Source organism: Kryptolebias marmoratus, linkage group LG1 (assembly GCF_001649575.2).
Source record: "Kryptolebias marmoratus isolate JLee-2015 linkage group LG1, ASM164957v2, whole genome shotgun sequence".
NCBI lineage: Eukaryota > Metazoa > Chordata > Actinopteri > Cyprinodontiformes > Rivulidae > Kryptolebias > Kryptolebias marmoratus.
This window is the reverse complement of record NC_051430.1, coordinates 32,892,419-32,911,290: the sequence shown is the minus strand read 5'-3', so window position 1 is coordinate 32,911,290 and position 18,872 is coordinate 32,892,419. Positions and strand designations below refer to the sequence as shown.

General features: G+C 39.5%; 2 protein-coding genes across 2 annotated transcripts in view; one reads left to right on the top strand and one right to left on the bottom strand.

Moving 5' to 3' along the window:
* The first annotated feature begins 930 nt into the window (after nt 1-930).
* The window catches only part of LOC108241855 (NACHT, LRR and PYD domains-containing protein 14-like), a 24,681-nt gene continuing 6,739 nt past the window's right edge, over nt 931-18,872 (top strand). The window contains exons 1-7 of the mRNA XM_037980391.1: nt 931-940; nt 12,741-12,744; nt 14,602-14,739; nt 14,824-14,943; nt 17,115-17,193; nt 17,355-17,562; nt 18,628-18,871. Coding sequence (XP_037836319.1) covers nt 14,651-14,739; nt 14,824-14,943; nt 17,115-17,193; nt 17,355-17,562; nt 18,628-18,871 — 740 coding nt within the window. The 5' untranslated portion in view covers nt 931-940; nt 12,741-12,744; nt 14,602-14,650. The remainder of the gene's footprint in view (nt 941-12,740; nt 12,745-14,601; nt 14,740-14,823; nt 14,944-17,114; nt 17,194-17,354; nt 17,563-18,627; nt 18,872) is intronic.
* LOC108241825 (neuroepithelial cell-transforming gene 1 protein) lies at nt 1,565-7,867 on the bottom strand. The gene is made up of 9 exons (XM_017426267.3): nt 7,603-7,867; nt 4,828-4,935; nt 4,572-4,730; nt 4,307-4,369; nt 3,960-4,133; nt 3,598-3,855; nt 3,349-3,519; nt 3,060-3,246; nt 1,565-2,971 (listed from the first exon to the last, which is right to left on the bottom strand). The coding sequence occupies exons 1-9, from the start codon at nt 7,693-7,695 to the stop codon at nt 2,565-2,567; spliced, it is 1,620 nt and encodes a 539-aa protein (XP_017281756.1). The 5' UTR covers nt 7,696-7,867; the 3' UTR covers nt 1,565-2,564.

The following is an 18,872-nucleotide window of genomic DNA, read 5'->3' as shown; positions in this document are numbered from 1 at the left end:
TCTGTCTTCTGTTAAAATTAGGCTTTCTTGTTTAAATTTATTTTTACATTTTTCACTAATTGTACTACAGAAAGAGAATAAGTGGTCACAAATGGAAACAAGGGAGATGAATTAGCAGGTTTTGTCTTCAGGAAGGTTTTCAGACACCTTCTCAGAAAGGACCTTGACTGCCCCCTAGTGGACAAAGCTGAAAACATCACCTTGGTTGAAGCTTTGAAATCAGCCTGCTGAGTGTAAATGCTGTAGAATCTTAATAGTTGGGACTTTATTAGTTGCTGGGTTTTACTTATTATTATTATTATTTCTTTGCCTTTGTCCATTTGGATGCTCTAAACTTTTGTTGGTGGGGATGTAAATGTTAAATGTATGCATATTTGTATGTATGTTTAAATAAAGTTAAAAAAAATCCATTCTGTCTTGGTTAAGCAAAACCACCACCTCTTGTTAGACATTAGATTGTTTATAGAATACAAAAAAAAAAAAAAACCAACCTTACACGACGTTTGTCCTTTACAGTAAGAAATGTTGTAATGTCTGTTTTCATGTTAACACCGTCAGTGACGCACATGGGTTTTTTTCACATGTGGGACTTGTTCATTAGCTGGATGTTCATTGGTTGAAGTTTGTAGCTGTCATATTTATATCTAAACAACAGACAACCTTTTTAGTTTCTGAGAAATTCATGCAGCAGTAACTACTGGCATTCCCAGAAATCCTATGAATAAAAATATCAGACATCAATGTCTTTATTGACACATCAGTGGCCCTGCAGGTTTCTACGTGTGGCCCAGGCCTACGGACACTTCTGTAGCATTTCCTCTAGACTCAGGAATTGAATAGTATTTTCTGTATTTTTGAAGTAAATGTCTATTTGACTTTTTTCAAATTAGAAAACAGTGAAAATGGAACTATAAATAAAGATTAGTAGAATGTTTGAAAAGTATTGGTGCCAGAAGGTTTATTTTATGACTCCATTGTTTTTTTGTTTATTTTACTTTAACAGCATATTTTTTAGCCATTTTACCTGTTCATTTATAAAAAATGTTCAGTTCGTTCGTTCGCCCATGAAGCAGGGCCGGCCCGGCTGGCCCTACTCCGAAGCAGGGACCGGCCTCGAAAAAATGCTGGTGGAAATGCACGCAAGGCAAGCCGAGTAGAGTGGAGCCGGGACCTTTAGAGCCAGTGGAAAGGGCATAAGTGTCATGGTTTTAGGAATATATTTGACCCACATGCAGAGAATCACGGGAGGCTGTCGTAGTTTTGGTGTTTTTGTAACTCTTGTTTGGCTTTGGTTATATGTTGGTTTTCTGTGTTCATGTCTTCACCTCCCCAGTAAAGCTGACAAAGTTATAGTGATCTTTGTGTTTGGTAAGGTTGGTAAGCTGTGGCAGTCGAATCAGGTTGTCTCCAAAAGTTATCAGTTGCAGATATACATTCAATAAATAATTTCTGAGTTTCATTAAAATCTGTTCATTTGTTAATGAGATTTTTTGCTAACAGACAAACACAATGGCATGATTGCCTCTCATACCAGCGGGTAATAATAAAGACTTGACATCAAAGGTTTAGTTACAGATCTTTATTCTTTTAATTGCACAAAATTTGTGGAAAACATGTTGCCCATTTCACTTTTGTTTCACCATCATGAACCAAAAAAACATTTCTACATATCAACAAAATCCATTTTCCTTTTACCTTCCCCTACATACTTTTTCCGTCAGCAACTCTGACTATAAAACAGTCCGTTCTCTTTAAAACATTATTTCACTTCAACCTTATCAGCACACCTCTGTTCTCTTCAATGGTCATTTTCCTAACAACTGTTCTGCCACACTGTCCCGTCCCAAAGGACAGAGCTACGAAAAGTGATGCATTTTATTTTGAAAATTTAGCTTTAAAAGTAGCCAACATGACTCAGTTTCAACTTATAATTTCTTCCTTGATATATAATTTTACCATCAAATGGTTTGTTGTTGTTGCTTTTATTAGTGAGAAACTGTTCTGGATTTAAATTAACACCTCTCTTGGTAACTACAGTGTTCAGGATGTAAAAATCTGTAATTAAAGGAATGCATCAAATTAAGATGTCCTCTGGTTATTTTAAACCTTTTCTGTCTTATCCTCTGTTTTTTTTTCTTCTATACACTCACATAATAAAAAAGGAAAAAAAATGTCCTAAAGCCTAAAACAGTGCTGGAGATATAGGGAGCTATAAAAAATACTATATATTTTGAGTATAAAAATGTAAAATTTTCATTAGCCTTCAGAAACAGGTCTAAAATTAGACTTAAATATAAAATTAAAAGTAAACAGGATTTAATGATCACCTCAGAGTCACGACATAAAGTCATTTGGAAATTCCATGTTTGCACTTTGCTTTTGAGCCAGTAGAATTTGTACATTTTCTCCAGAACTCTGGCTTTGTGGGACACTTGTATAGCTGCCAAAAAGGACAGAAACATCAAACACTGTCATAATAATACAAACAGACAAGTACAAGACCCAAGCTCCTCTGTACAAAAAAATAAAGACAAGTAGCCTCTCAATGGTCCATTTTCTCCAGCTCACATCACACCATTGTCTCTTTTCGTTTCCCTCAGGAATAGAGACTTCCTGTCCCTTTTGGTTTTGTGTAATGTTGTTGAGAGGCGTGATGTTGTTGATGGAGACCATGAACGGGTTGAAGGGGATGATGTGGTGGGGCAGCGTGCTGAGCTAGGTGCAGACTCTGGGAATGGATGTGGACAGTTTTCATCTGCTTCCTGCATGTGGATAGTGGCGGAGAATGAGCAGGGATTGGTGTCACTCAAGGCTGGGCTTTGGGTAGAGGCATCACTGAGAGGCTGGTGGATGGAAATGGCACTGCGGAGACAGTTGAGCCACTGCTGTTTGTGGAAGACATTGTTGACCTGCAGGGTGTGGGACTGCACCTGGTTCAGGTATTGGGAACGCACACGAAAAATGTTCTTTGCTGCAAAAAAAGCAATAAAGAGAAATTAGAAAGAAAAAAAAAACAACTCAAAGATTTATTCTTGGAAACATTCTGGTACAGGCTTTACCTTTGTCCCCATTGCTGAAGGCACCTCTGAAGGAGCCACCCATTCTGACATCTCCATCCTGCAGGTCCTCCAACACCAGGTCCTGCACTGGGATTGGCTGACGGTAAACTTGGAAACACTGATGTTCATTCCTAGTGACAGGGCGGGTCAGGACCAGAAGCTCCGTGAACAGAAACACATGCAGCTTCTACAAGCAATCAGAAGAAAGAAAAATGATTAAAACCTGATTTTTTGTATGACAACAAAAACTTCTTGGGAGACAAGTAAACAGAAGAAGTGTTTTGCTCACCGTGCCTCTCTTGTTGCACACCTCACCATGACACAAAAGGCTCTTGCACAGCTCAATGCGAGGGTCCCTTTGCCTGTCATCAAGATACTCCAGCTTTTCAATGTAGTACTGGCACTCAGACTCTCCCTTCTTCGTGTCGATGTCAGAAAGAACATCCTGAATTATGGTTATCTAAACACACAAACAATCCGATTAGCATGTGACATTCATTGGCTGCTGTGTTACACGGGTCTCTTGAGTTGTACTCACTGCTTCCTCCAGGCTGTGGGCATCAGCGTGTTCTGCTGGAGTGTGTTTCAGAATTTCTTTAAGAAGCAACGGATATTTGACCAGGCGAGAACGTGGGATGTCCAAGAAACTCCACAGGTCCAGCTTCCGACTGAATGGTGACTCAAGGCAGCGTTGTAGAAAGTCCTGCACCCGGGGGTCCTGCTTCTTTTGATCTAGCAATGCCTTGGCTGCCAGCTGGTTGCTGCAGTAGTCCTTGTAGGCATTGAGCCTGGGCAGCTGCAGAAAAAAACCAAGATTATTATAACTAATGGCATTTTTTGTACAGAAACACATTTTTAAAAAGTATCAGTTCTTGCAAAGTTTTGTTAAAGGACATTTACCCATCTAACTATAATCTGTCCTATTTGACACACAGTCCCATCTGGTCCTGTTGCTTTGGACAGCTGAGCCAGCAGATCTTCATGGAGAGGAATGTAGGCATCCAGATTGCCAAAGATGTGGGTTAGTTCTTCCTCAGACATGATGGAGAGCTTCAGCATAGGGTCATGGTACGCCTGCAAAGAAAACCAGAAAGATTGCATTTTAATATTCAGACAAGCTGAGTGGGGCAGCTTGGTGAAGGGCTACAAGAGAAACACAGACTGCATGGATGTCCTGCCAGAGTTTGAATTAATCTGTTTACTTTTAAATGTGCTCCCTCTGCTTCAGAGTTTTTTTTAACACAAACCTTCTGTGCAAGCTGGAGGTCCTCAATTAGGTCCTGTTCTCCACGAGACAGCTCAAATATAGCCTGAACAAAAGACAGAGGACATATAAAGATACTTGGGGATGAGATCATTGGCCTAGCAGTTATGTGTTCACAGAGACAAGGAAAAGAGGCCTGAAAAAATGTTATCCTTTCCTATCCTAAGGTTTTTTGACATGTGTCTGGTAGATGCTTTAGGCTTTTTATTTTGTTTGCTGCGTTTCCATGTCTCAGGGCTACATCTCACCTCCTGTCGTTTTATCTCCTTGGTTGAGAAATTTCTCTTCTGATGGATGTCTATTGTCTCTGACCACAGGGTGCTGTTCCTCCTTTTAGGTGGTGTGGGGGCCTTGCTACAAATCTTCTGAGGTATGCCCGCAGACTTGCCGTCACTCCGGAAAGAAGCCTGCAGAAATACAAAAAGAAGAGCCATTGGTCAGCGATGTTAGTAAAGTTCCTCAACCCAAGAAGTTGTCTTTGCGCAGGATGCTACAAGGGCTTACCTGGAGAGTTTGGCCAAAGCGCCGAATGGCTCCATTTTTAACCGGAGAGATGAAACTGGCGAGTGATGTCACCCTGCCAAGAGGACGGACGCGCTTGTTGCTGGGTTCCTGCAAAAAGCAGAAGACAAATGGAAGCACGGGTTAGTCTGACAATTATTTTTGCATAGCTTATGTCAAAGACACGCCTGACCTTTTTGTTTGAGCGTGCAGCAGGTCAAAATAAACCAATCAGTGCTGCTAACTCTAAGACCTTAGCAGTAAGTCCAAGCACTCCCTTGTGACTCACTTGTGACAAAACACATCGAGTTAAGTCATAAATCCTTATAATATGTGCCACTTCCTGATTTGGGGTGAAGAAAGAGAAGTAACTAGAGCTGTGATGGATCTGCAGGCAGACAGACTGGTGAATACAGCTCCAACAGCTGTTGGCTCCATCATGTGAGGAGTCTAGAGCGGGGCCAGCCCACTGAGCACAAAGGCCTTTTCTGACTGCTGATCTGGTGTGGAAGACAAGAATGCAAGGGACCATGTGTCTCAGCTGTTCAATGCCTCTCCTTGTGCACACTCTTTAAATATCTGTCCAGGCAACAGCTACGTTACCAAAAAATGTGGATTACATTACCAAAAAAACTCAAAATGTAGTAAATGCTTCTTAGTGGACCGAGCTCCTAAAAGGCTGTGTCCAAAAGTAGTGTCTCACTGGGCTGCAACTGTTGGGAGTCTAGTTTGCAACTTAAGATTGTGAGAAAATAGGCAAATTGGTGGTTAGACCTAGACATTGAAGGCTGGAGTCTTAAATGTTTTCTGTCATAAGGAAAGCTCCCATGCAGGTGTCAAAACAGTTCAAGGATTTGGGACAGTGTCTAAACATCTTCAAAAATTTAGAAGGATTTGAGATGAGGTTGAGACACTCATGATAAAATGGTTTTGAAATGGTTTGACTTCACAATGCAACAAAATATTGTTGCAGGTGACCTTGGTGAGAAGAAGCAGTGGACCTTGCTATACCAGATTTACTAAGTGTGGTGTTACAGGGGGGTGCACAGTGGAGGTTTTGGCTGCAAGCTGAGACAAGCTCTCGAACAAGCCTTGCGTGAGAGATGCACTACACCTGGGTCAGATAACCCCCCTCTTCCTTTTCCTCACCCCACCCTGAGGCTGAGAGAAGAAAAAAACAGCTGCTCATCTTTCCTCCAACAACAACAGGCTTCAGGATCAAAGAGACCCAGATGTGCAGTAATGATGTCATCCAGTTGAACCTGAAAGCAGGAGACCTTAAGAAATCCCCAGCTGCAAGCAGCATAAACATCTTCATGTTTTTGATGGCATGCATATTTTGATTAAACATTGTATTGACAAAAAACACTTTTTTCCTGACTCAGCCCAAGTGGGATTGGCTCTGCTAATGAGAACAATTCAGCCTTGAGATTTCAGACCCTGTGGACCCAAATATGGACCAGATTCACTGTGTCTGGAGAGGCCTGAAAGCTGTTGTGGCTGCAGTTGGTGCAGAGTCTCCTCAAATACCCCTGAGAACTTACCAAGTCCTCTATTGGCAAGGGACTGCAAAGAGGCACTATGTGTTAACTACTATGACTATGATCAAATAGTAATGACAGACTTTTGAAAATCACAAATGCCTACTGGTCTGTGTAACTTTTATAACAGACAAAAAACTTAAAAAAACAAAACAAAACGAAAACAGACAAAAAAAGAGTGAAATGCAACATCAATAGAAAAGTGGGGGCTTTCTAAAGTCAGTGTTGGAAAAGCGTTTTGAGCATAATGGCCTTCCTGTCCTTTGGCGAGTGACCTCAGAATAACAAAGGGCCAGTAGTCCTGCTCTTTGTATAACAGCTGTAAAGTGAATCGGTGCATACAGGCAGAAATGTTGTTATTCCTGTTCGTCCCATGCTTAGGCTGTCATTCTAGATCCAGGAAGCCACAAAGATTGTGGTTTTGCTTTGGGTCGGTATCAGTGGAGACTCAAGTTTTACTTTACAGAAATTTCCAACCTCTTTGACATCAAAGGTTAGACACGGTTCCTAAAAGTTTTCCTTTGATGTGACCCTGGAAACTACAGTGATGTGATTACAGCACAAGAAAAAGTTGGAGTCCTAGAGAAGAAATAAATCTCTAAACCATTTAAAATCAAGCTTATCTGTGAGAAACTGGCCTACTCTACAACTTGTTTACAACATTCATCTTTTTAACGCAGTGTACTGTCAGTGAAACATGCCACAATTGTTCTTCAGACAGATGAGTCATGGCAGAAAAAAGGAGTTCCCAGGACAAAGAGTACACCTCTGTGTTTCTGTTTTTGGGTGGAGAACACTATCAGGCTGCTGTAGCAGATTCACAGCAGAAATAAAATGATTTATCTGCCTGTGTCAAAGGTTGAAAGAAAGCTATTACATTTAGCTGCAGGTTTACCGACTAAACATTTTACAAACGTACACCTTTCTGACTGTCCTTGTGTTTTTCTATCCTCCTGAGATTGATCTGCCCTGCTGGGAATCAGTTTAGAGAAAACACTCAAAAGAAATGTGCAGGTTAGACAGAAACTCAAACACTGCCATAAAAGGCAAGGCACACAGGTCAAAGTCTCAAACCCAGTTTTATCACAGAAGTGTGATAAAACTGGGGTTAGGCACTGATTCACTTACAGGACAAAAACATGACGTCACTTAAAGAAGTTACAGTTTACAGAAGGTTTACTGAAGGTTTCCTGAAGGTAAATGTTTCAGTCTTGCAGTAATTTTTCTTATATCTCACCTCTGATTCCTTGTTGGCTTGGTTCTGGCATTCGATCACTTGTAAAGTCCGTTTAACAGGCACCAAAGTACCCAACTCGTCGTACGCCACCATAGCTTTCAGGAAAAGAGTATTCTTTAAATCCTGGTGGGTTAATCCACAAAAAATAGAAATTTAAAAAAAGAAGCAGACGAAAATCCCAAATTTCTTTTGGGTAAAAAAACAAAAGAAGATGAATAAATACACATTCCTCCTCATACACTTTTAAACTTTGGTCTGAAGCAGGCTGAGGGAAGTAGGGTTATATATAAGCTACCCAGACTCAGGGGAGGAGCCAGTTTCTCTCTGTCCCAGTGGTTGCAGGTGAACAAGGATCAGGTTTACGTTGGAGTGACAGACCCTGCCTGCAGCCTCGTTTGAACTATTCACACAAAGGGAAAACAGTAAGGAGAATTCTTGAGACTGTAGGTAATTCTTACTGTTTTGGACACAAACAAACCAGATGAGGGTTCGTAGAAGCTGGTCTTTCAGAGAACTGGGTTGAAATGCACACTGAAGCCTGACATGCAACAATGCTGTGTGTTAGAGCCGTTTGATATATGGAAGTGAAAAGGGGGAGTTTTTATTGCATTATTGCCGTAGTTGTCAAACTGTACGACCACTGGTGCAGAATCCGCCTAGTAGTATTCAGAAGAAATTTCTATTATTAAATAAGAAGCTAATTACCCATCATAAACTGTAATGCAAAGCTAAAAAAACAGATGCAGAATGATGGGAGGTTCAAACACAATATGATCTTGGATTCAAATGGAAACTACTTCAAAACAAAGCTTCAGTGAATAATATTTTTAGAACTTGTGGAAATTGGACAATAGGTAACCGATGTGTTGGTAGCTACTGGTACAGCTATTACAGCCAAAGAGTAGTGATCAGGCCTGAAACCTGGGTGTAGTAATGGACTCAGACCATAAAAACAGTTACAAAGTCAGCTTTCTACCACCTGAAGAACATCTCCAGAATTAAAGGACTAATGTCACAACAAGACCTGGAGAAAATGATGCACGCGTTCATCTTTAGGCGTCTCGATTACTGCAACAGCGTCTTCACAGGTCTGCAGCTGCTGCTCATGTTCTCACTAAGACCAGAAAAATAGAGCACATCCCCCCGGTTTTAAAGTCCCTACACTGGCTCCCTGTAGCTCAGAGAATAGACTTTAAAATACTTCTATTAGTTTATAAATCACTGAACGGATTAAAGACTTATTATCGTCGTATCAACCCTCCAGAACACTCAGGTCTTCTGGTTCTGGTCTACTTTGTGTCCCCAGAACCAGAACCAAACATGGAGAAGCAGCTTTCAATCTGGAACCAACTCTGGAAAACTGCAAAACAGCCGAAACACTAAATTCCTTTAAATCAAGGCTGAAAACTTGATTAGTAGTCTGCAAACAAATTCAGGTGTAACAAAATATCTTATTACATATTGACCATCTCCTTATAATTATCAAGTGTATCTGCTCTATGATTTTTATGATTTTGTGTGATGTTTTTGATTATTGTAATGATTTTACTTATGTTTTTATGATGTAAAGCACTTTGAATGCCTTGCTGCTGAAATGTGCTGTACAAATAAATTTTTACTTAACGAAGTCCCTGTTGGACCTGTAAACAACGAAAGATGCAAAACAAACTAAATTTCTTTCAGGTTGTCTCTGATTTGTTAGTGGTCCCTAGATCCCTCCACCAGAGTGGCCCATCAGTGAGTCAGACAAACAAGGACCCTAATGACCCTCTATTGTTAGGAGAGAGAGAACAATTTGCAAGCAATCCAGCTTACATCACATCTGAGCTTTAAAAGCTCAACTCCACCCTCTCTGTTTCTGAACTGAGAAAGCTTCTCGGATGAGAAGCGAAACGTCTTCAACTACAGAATAGAAGTCCAGTTGTTTTTGTTTTTTAACCTTTTTTTGAATTTACCATGGCCTGAAGGACTGAGAATCTACACCAGCATCCCTAGATCCAGATTAAAATATAAACATGGTCAAGTTTTTGTAGTTGTTGCCCTAAACCTGTGGAATTCAACCTTTTAAAATGCACACAGACTATAAAGACTTTTGCTGTAATAAAACCTGACAACAGAGCAGGGGCGTCACTAGGTTTTAAGGACAAGGGGGGCTGAGCCCCCAGGAGATGCTCAGGATGTGAGCAAACGTAGTGGGTGAGAACAAAATTTCTCAAACAGCTAACAAAACCTGAGTTGCTTTCCCACATTTTTGGACACATTTAACAGATACCTTACTGTGTAAACGTTTTAAGCAACCAATTATATTTTTATTCAGAACATCAACAAACAGGAAATATGTTTACAGTTTTAACAAGAAAAATTAACATTTTTTTATTTTTATTTTGTGAATTGAATATTACTATAGTGTATTAAATGCCAGCTAATGTACACTATAATGTTTGGTGCTGGTGTATACCCAGTTATGAAGTCTAACTGTGACTTTATATATTATATAAAATCTCTCAGTTATTCCACAGCACTGATTTAGATTAACTGACACAAGAATGCTTTTGTAGAAAATATGAACAAGTGGGATGGATTTGATAACGATGCACCAAAGAGGATCTCTACCTTACACTGTAAAGAAAAAGAAAACTGACAGATTTATGATCATATATTTGAGTTAATAATGAAATAATATATGGTTATTTATTTAAACTCATATTCTGGCCACATTATATTGAATTTTTGTAAAAGAAAAACAAAAAAAAACTTTTTTGACACCAAAATTATTTACGGGGACTTGAAAACATTTTAAACAGGCCTAGTGACGCCACTGCAACAGAGTACTAGACCAACACTGGACTGACAGTGAGGTTGTGTTGCTGCTACAAGCAGCACAAACAGCACTGTTCACTGCTGTTGTTGATCTGCTCATACTTCGGCAGAACAGCTACTGACTGCAGCCGTCTGTAGTTCACATGTACAATTCCACACTTAGCTTTCTGTGAAATGCAAATGGTGGTTCTGAAAAGTTCCACCAGGTATAAACAAATCTGTGTATTGAGTTCCACTGATGGATGGGGGTCTGCAGGGTGTGATTACCATTGCACCACTACTTCTGCAGGTGTTTAATAAAGAAAACATGTTGACCTGAGTTGGCTTCTAAAGTTAATCACTTGAGTAGTTTCTGATTGTTTTATTAAAATTTATTCAGTGGTTCATGAGATATTTTGCTAACAGACAAACAGGGTTGACTCCAAGAGTTAATGCTAAAGTTTTATATTTTATAGATCTTGCACGATAAACAGGACTTGGAGCATGTGATGTGAATGACTTTCAACCACAGCCACACCAGATTTTAGCCCAATAAGTGTGAAATTCATTGATTTAAAACTTTTTTTTGTGTCGTCTAAGATCAATAGAGTATGGCAGCCATCTTGAATTGGATTAGCTCCAAAAGTTAATCAGTTGTAGATGTATATATACGGATTACTTTCTGAAAGTTGCTTTAAAATCTGTCTTGTGGTTCATGAGATATTTTGCTGACATACAATGAATTGACTCCAAATAGTTAATGCAAACATTTACACAAATCTCTTGTATTGTCAAGAAAATGTGTTGAAATCAGTCTCAACTACAACAAATTTTTAGCTCAATATTTGTAAAACTGGCTGAGTTAGAACCATTTTTGTGTTGTAAAGTCAGGTAGCTGTGGTAGCCATCTTGGATCCAGCTGACTCTAAATGTTAATCAGTTGTATATGTCTACTCAGTGATTACTTTCTGCAGGTTTTGAGAGAAATACAAACACACAGAAAGGTGAAAATGTGCTAAAGAGGCTAAAAAGGAGGTGTTAAATGAAGAAGCCTGTTTCTGTGAAAAATGATACAGGCTTCATGTTGCTGCTCTGGTATGTGTGCGTGTCCGTGGTGACAAAACACAGACACTGATCGTGACGTATAGATGTAAACACCTTGTTCTTTGGCTTTGTTTAATGCTTCGTCTGCTGCAGACAAATAGGACACCGTATTTAGTTTATATTACAAAGTCCAAGGAACAGAATGGGACAGTGCCATGAATAAAACGGAAAAAAAAGCGATCTTAATTCAGTGGCAGACGATCTTTTTACCTGTGTCTTTGTGTGTCTGTTAGCAAAATAGCTCATAAACCACTGGACAAATTTTATTGAAACTCACAGGAGGTCATTGCTGGATGCACATATACAGCTGATTAAGTTTTGAAGTCAACCTGATTTAAAATGGCTGTCACAGCCAACCAACCTTTTGCTATAACACAGTTGATTTTTTTTAGATATTGAGCTATAATTTGACGTTGTAGTAGTTGAGACTAATCCCCACCACATGTTTTGAGTGGTAACACATGGCACAAGATCTTTAAGTAAAATTTGGTCATTAACTATTTGGATTCCACTCTGTCTGTTAGCAAAATATCTCGTGAACTACTCAACAGCTGAATGAATGAAACATTCAACAAGAAATTACTTGATGTTGATCTACAACTAATTAGCTTTTGAAGCCAAGTGAATTTAAGGTGGATGGTTGAATTAGAAGCCAACTAATCTCAAAAAACACAAAAATAGGTAATTCTGTAAATTTTACAAATATAATGCAAGATTTTGGTGTGGTTGGGAGTGAGAGTAATCCCCAATAAATACTCCAAATGCTACTCATTGTGCCACATCTTTGCATAAAACTTTCACATTAACTGCTGGAGCCAACTTTATCTTTTAGTAAAATATCTTGTGATTTGCTGACACAAGCCAAAAGTAATCATTGGATGCACGCTGATTAAATTTTAGTGTTAATTCATTTCAAGGTAGCACTCGAAGGTAATTGATATTAGCAAACACAAAAATGTCTATAACTCAGTGAATTTTACAGATATTGAGCTAAAATTTGATGTGATATTAGCTGAGAGTTCATCACAACACATACTTCGAACATGATAATCTTGCTATTTTGCATAAGATTGTTTAATGTTATTGTCAAGGTTTGCCTGATATATTTATTAAAAGAGTTTCCTGATGCTTTTACAATTAAACTCAAAACTGACCTCTTTGAAAGAGATTACACTTAATCAATGTTTTGTGCCTCATCAGCTGCCCATGTTGTGCCAGTTTTTAAATAATTTTAGAACTGTGTTTTTACCTGTTACTAATATTTGTCTTTAATTGTGGCACATTATTATTTCCTTACCATTTTAAACTAGTTTTACTTTTCTTCTTTTTATGTGTTTTTATTGCTTTGTTAAGTACTTTGGGTTTCACATATTCTATATTAAGTTGTGTTGAGTTGAGGTGCTGCTGCCCTCTGCTGGTGAGCCAGAAAAAGACCTTAACTGTTCTCAGTCTGCAGGACACCTGGGAGTCTTTTCACCTTCATGGAATATACACAACACCCATCCATCCATATACAGTTGGAGCAGATAACCTTTTATCATCTTACCACAAAGTACCAAGTTGTGTGTCAGTGCAGCATGTTTTCAAAAAGTCTAAAGCGGAGATGGCGTGACATAAATTGTCAGTTTAATCTCAACATTTAGAAATAAAAATGACACATTTTGTTCTTTCCTCTGGGTGGCCGCCCTAATACTCTGTATTTCAGTGCTCAGACGTCTCCTTGGGGGCGGTGGGTTTCTTCCTGCATGTTAACTTTCACTTTCACTCTGTTCTGTCAGATGATTTCCTCCGTGGGAGCCTCCGTCTGAAGGTAATAAAAACAAGTTGTAATATTTGAGTCAATTAAAAATCAGCAGCCTAGTTCCAGTAGAAATCCTGCTCTATAACACATTAGAGTACAGGGAGACCAGCTGGAGCTAAACTCAGGACGAAGGAGGTGACCTATGTCTGTGGCGCAGAATCTGTAGAGTTAGGTGAAGGTCAGCATCTGAACACGGAGTTGTTACTGACTGAAGGCAGCTGTTCCTGTCCAAGGAAGCGGAGATGAACCGCTGCTGTCCTGCTGTCTGAGCTCAGAGCAGGGCTGCCTGACAAAGTGTGTACTGTCGCTTTAAAGCAGGACTCTCAAGTCTCACGCATTGACCGTGCGACACGCGCATTTCGTGAAGTGCACACGCTGACACGCGACACTTTGTATTTCTCACGCTAAAAACACACGGACACGCACACCTTTTTTTGTGAAGAGGAACCAAAGTGCAGCGCAACGTTTTCCGCACGGGCAATGTTTTCCCTCTAGCATTTGGCGGCTAAATGTGTGAAAGCACCAATCATTCTGCAGCGTGCCGTAAGCCCCGCCCACTTCCCCAAGCACTGACAGCTGTCAATCTCCCAGCAGAGAGGAGACCCGCTCCACTCTGTGTCCACAGTGGCATTTTTTGTATTTACCAGCTGTCTGCGCATGCGTAAATGATATGATCGATAAATATATTATTTGTTTTGTCTAGCTCTTACGTTGGTTGGTTGATGACACGGATGGCTTCAATAAATCAGTTAACCATCAGTACTGGTCTTCTTAATATCGACTGGACGCTACAACGTTTTTGCCAGTGTTTATCATTTCTCTGCCTGTTCGAAAAATTTCTCTTAAAACATTGTACATTTTAATGAAACTTGCATAAAGTAATTATAGGATGTACATCTACAACAGTTTTACTTTTGGAGTTAACCTGATTCAAGATCACTGCCACAGTATGACCTTAACAAACAGCCATACCTCAATCTATTTTACAGCCACTGAACTAAATATTTAGTGTGGTCAATAATAATAATAATAATAATAATAATAATAATAATAATTCAGCCCATGACTGACTTTCTACAGCATCTTTTAGTCAAAGTATCAGTCAGACCTGTTAATCTGAACTGGACTATATTAATTAGTAAAGATGAACAAGGTGTGCAGAGGTATCCATGTGTGCTTCAGAAGATATCCATTGTTAATAATTGGGATGAGAAGTTGTTGTTTTTTCTGTGATAATGATTTCAAAGGATAATTAGAGTTGATGTGCAGATGAATGATTTGTGTTTCCTCTGCAGGTGAAGGTAGAAAGTGTGTGTGAGCTGATGTGGATGTGAATTCAGCAGCATGGATCAGTGTGAGGACAGAGAGGAGGGAGTCCCTCCCTCTAAAACCACTCTGTGTGGGGAACATGAGAGCCAGAGCAAAGATCAGAGGTGAGATGACCATCTCTAAGTGTCCATGACTCTTCTCCATGTCAGAGCTCAGCTCTCACATCAACACACTGCCTTTATTCACAGGAAGAAACCTGAACCTGAACTTGAACCTGAACCAGAACCTAGCTGTGTGTCTTTTAAGAGCAACTCATCAAAGGATCTTGCAATTACTTTTAAATCCAACCAACTTCCAGGAGCAGATAGGTGAGCTGTATATAACTGTATATATGACTTCACCATGTCACAGCTCAGCACTTATATCAAAAAACTGCTTTTATTCACAGTCAAACCTTTCTGTGCATGTTCCATCTCTTTTTTGTTGTCTTTCCTTGGCTACCCCTACAGTTGTGGTATTTAGATTCACATTTCCATCTGAGTCCAGCACATTTATAGTCAAACAGGCCTGCAACGACACCACTATAGTCCATTGAAAGTGTCACACAAAAAGGTAGTTAAAGGAATAGTACCAGTCAAATTTGAAGTGATGTTCTATCTTAAAGTTATTAATAATGCCTTATCATTTGTGACTTAAATCATAGAGGACAGAGTATGAAAAAAGAGACAAAAGTCTTCATCCAGGCTAGGCCAACTGTGTGCCTTTTTTACTGTTTTTCAGGCTCATGAAACAACCCTTTCTGAAAAATGTTATATCGTTGTGAAAGAATTCTTACATTAGTTAATAATAAACCTCTACATTTTAGCATGACACAGTTTGTTTAGTTTAATGCTGTTTTCTCAACAATGTCCTTGTTACTACAGGAATGTACATGTGCACTGAGCCTAAATAGACTGTGTGCTGGTGGAGATTCTCAGTCATTCAGGACATGGTAAATCCAAAAAAAGGTTAAAAATCAAAACAACTGGACTTTTATTCTGTAGCTTTTCAGCTACAGAATAGAGGTCCAGTTGTTTTTGTCTTTGTTTTTAACCTTTTTTTGGATTTACTGTGTATATGGTGCTGAGGCTGCTGAATGTATAAGTCTGCCAGAATAATAATTTTTTGACTGCCTTGATGCACTGATCAGGCAGACTGATACATTCAACAGCCTTTAACGGTATATTTTTGCTCAGCGCACACATACATTTTCACAGTAACACAGATTTTGTTCAGTTGAGACAACAGTGTCAATAATAAAGAACTTGTGAAAGGAGATGGCACATTTATTGTGCATAAAGGAGACTGTGCAGGTACAGGTGGCTCTCTGTGGCTGTGCTGGCTGGGAAGGAGTAGGCCTCAGATGGGCAGCGTAGGGACAAGTTCCCTACATTCGCTTGTTATTGTGCACTGACTATCAGAAACAGTGGCCATCTCCTTGTGACCAATTTTCTATTCCTAAATGGCGTGTACTTTCTCAGTCTGTATAATAAAAATGTCTGGTTGTGGTAAGAGAAACAAAAATCTGAACAGGGACAGAAGAGTGAAAACCCCGGAGGAAGGGCTTTTCAAGTTCTGCTCTTTGCACTTCTTGCAGACTGCTTTAAACTGTACAATCTGTGCCAAATAAAGCTTCAAATAAACAACTCAAAGGCCACTTTTGCTTTTATGCGTATTTTATTCACATATTTTTGCAGACTCCCAAAGAAATTTCCAGAACATTTAACATTTCCATGTGGGAAAAGAATATCTCACAGTTAAATTAGCACGAGCAAATTTCTTCACTTCTCGCAGTTTGACTCTGCCAGCCAAATCAACATGGGAGGAGCTTGAGCTAGAGTTTAAATATTTATTCTAAAAAGGCAGAGAATTAGTACAAGACCAGCGCTGGGACTTCTGTCTACAACATCTTATGGATGAAGCAGGAAAAACCCGGAACAAAGGAAGCGTCAACTCATATAGATCCTAGGGTCCTCCCATCACAGAGGAGAGCACAGCCTCACGTGTTGTCAGTAAATTTACTACGTGTAGCCGAAACTGTCTGATTCAAACAAGTGATTCTGTGGGTGTAATGCAACCTTGATGAGTAAACATGCGGCAGTTAGTGGAAGACAGCCATAAATAACTGATTTTCCTCTCTTTAACACTTAATTTTACTTTCGGACATATCCAACATTAGTGAAGCGCTCCGTTGGGATAATATAGAATCATAAGATTTTGGAGTTTTGTTAATAAGAGATATTCAAATTCTGTCCTAGATTTAATGAGGCTTGCATCATTGTGTATCTGAAGGGAGGAAAATTGTGCACTTATTGCGTGGTGAAAACTGAAGAGACTTGACTAAACTGAGCTAAAAGCTGCAAAGATCTGTAGACTGAGTAGCTGATTCTACTGTCATTCTACTTCAGACTATTCCCCTGCTGCTTATGGACCTTCAGCTTGTGTTTGTCTCTGTGTGGACAGACAGAATGGGAGCTAATTCTTCCTGATTCCTCCACAGAGTGGACCAGCAGAGCTCAGAGGTTCCCAGAGCTCAGTCTGCCCAGCAGCATCAAACACAGCTGGACTCCATATTTATGGTGTGTACATGTACAACAAGTACTTTTCCATCTGTTGTGTTCACAGTCATCTCCATGCTGCACTTTGTAGACCAGTGGACTGTCAGTCTGTCCAACATGGATCTGATGTTTGGCTCCATGATTTCAGTCTGATGTGTCATTCAGATATTCTTCTGTTCCAGCTGCTGGAGGACAACATGGTCACTTTTGTGAAGAACGAGCTGAAGAAGATCCAGAAGGTTCTGAGTCCAGATTACTTGGAATGCACAGTAAATCAGAGGGAGGATGAAGATGAAGAACAGGGAAGCAGCAGAGAGGCATTTATAAAGATCACAGTTTACTTCCTGAGGAGGATGAAGCAGAAAGAGCTGGCTGACCGTCTGCAAAGCAGTAAGAGGACTTCTCTAAACATCCTATCCAGTGGCTGCTAATAAACTGTATTTTTATAGTGTTTTCTAGTTTTTCTAACTGGACAATCAGTGTCTTAATAAAACTCACACAATATGGGCATATGATTCTAGGAGCTATGTTGTCCTGGGCATTTTACTCCTGGTAGAGTCTCATGGCAAATTGGTTCATGGTCCCATAGTGGACCCCTCTTAGGCTCCTACAAGGGTTTAATGTAAAGTAAGTGTGGGTTTTATGTGGGCTTTGACTAGAAAACATTTACAAAAACCCATGTAGATTCAATCCTTCCTTTATGCACAAATAGTACATGTTCCCTACACGTTAAAATAAGTATGGTTACTAGCTGGGCCTGGGCCTACAGCAAAACCAACCATTTTTGCATGTGTAGGAACCATGTTGTACAAACACAGAATTGAAAGATTGAACCCTGTTGTGTTTTTATGAAGTTAGGGCCCACACAGTGACCAGGCATACCCTGGACTCAATGTACAGAAGTTTCAAGATGGGGCCAATTTTCAAACCTGACAACTAACATAAAAACAGTTTTGATATTATATAACTGTTCTGAAAAGCTTGAAAGCACAAGAAAGTATTTCTCCATGTTTATTTAAATCATTATCAACTACAATCAACTGGAATTTGTTTTACAAATGGAGCTGGTGTCATAAAAACAGCATTAACGATTTATTTTATTCATTTAAATTTTAGTCATTAAAGGAACTGTTCAGTTTTTTGATGTGTGTTTCTGAGAAAAGATTATGAACACACACTATTTTACCAGTTGCAGTTTCTGTAGCTCTTTATATGACCTCAAGTTGGAGAAATAAAAATGAGTTCTACACAGACAAATGAGCTTATAGCTGAGGTTTTTCAAAGCAGTTGTGCTCAGTGTTATGCAAGCACTTTGGGGTCCCCCTGGAGAAGCTAGTTGAAGTGGCTGGAGAGAGGAAGGTCCTTAATAAGTGGATAAGTGGAAGAAAACAAAGATGGCAACAACAACAATATGTGAAGTTGAATAATTGTCTTGTTTGTTGTGTGTTTACTTAGAACTGCTTCCTTCAGCTTGTCAATGTGACTTAAAATCTTGTCTGAAGAAGAAGTTCCAGTGTGTGTTTGAGGGGATTGCTAAAGCAGGAAACCCAACCCTTCTGAATCAGATCTACACAGAGCTCTACATCACAGAAGGAGGGACTGGAGAGGTCAATGATGAACATGAGGTCAGACAGATTGAAACAGCATCCAGGAAACCACACAGACCAGAAACAACAATCAGACAAGAAGACATCTTTAAA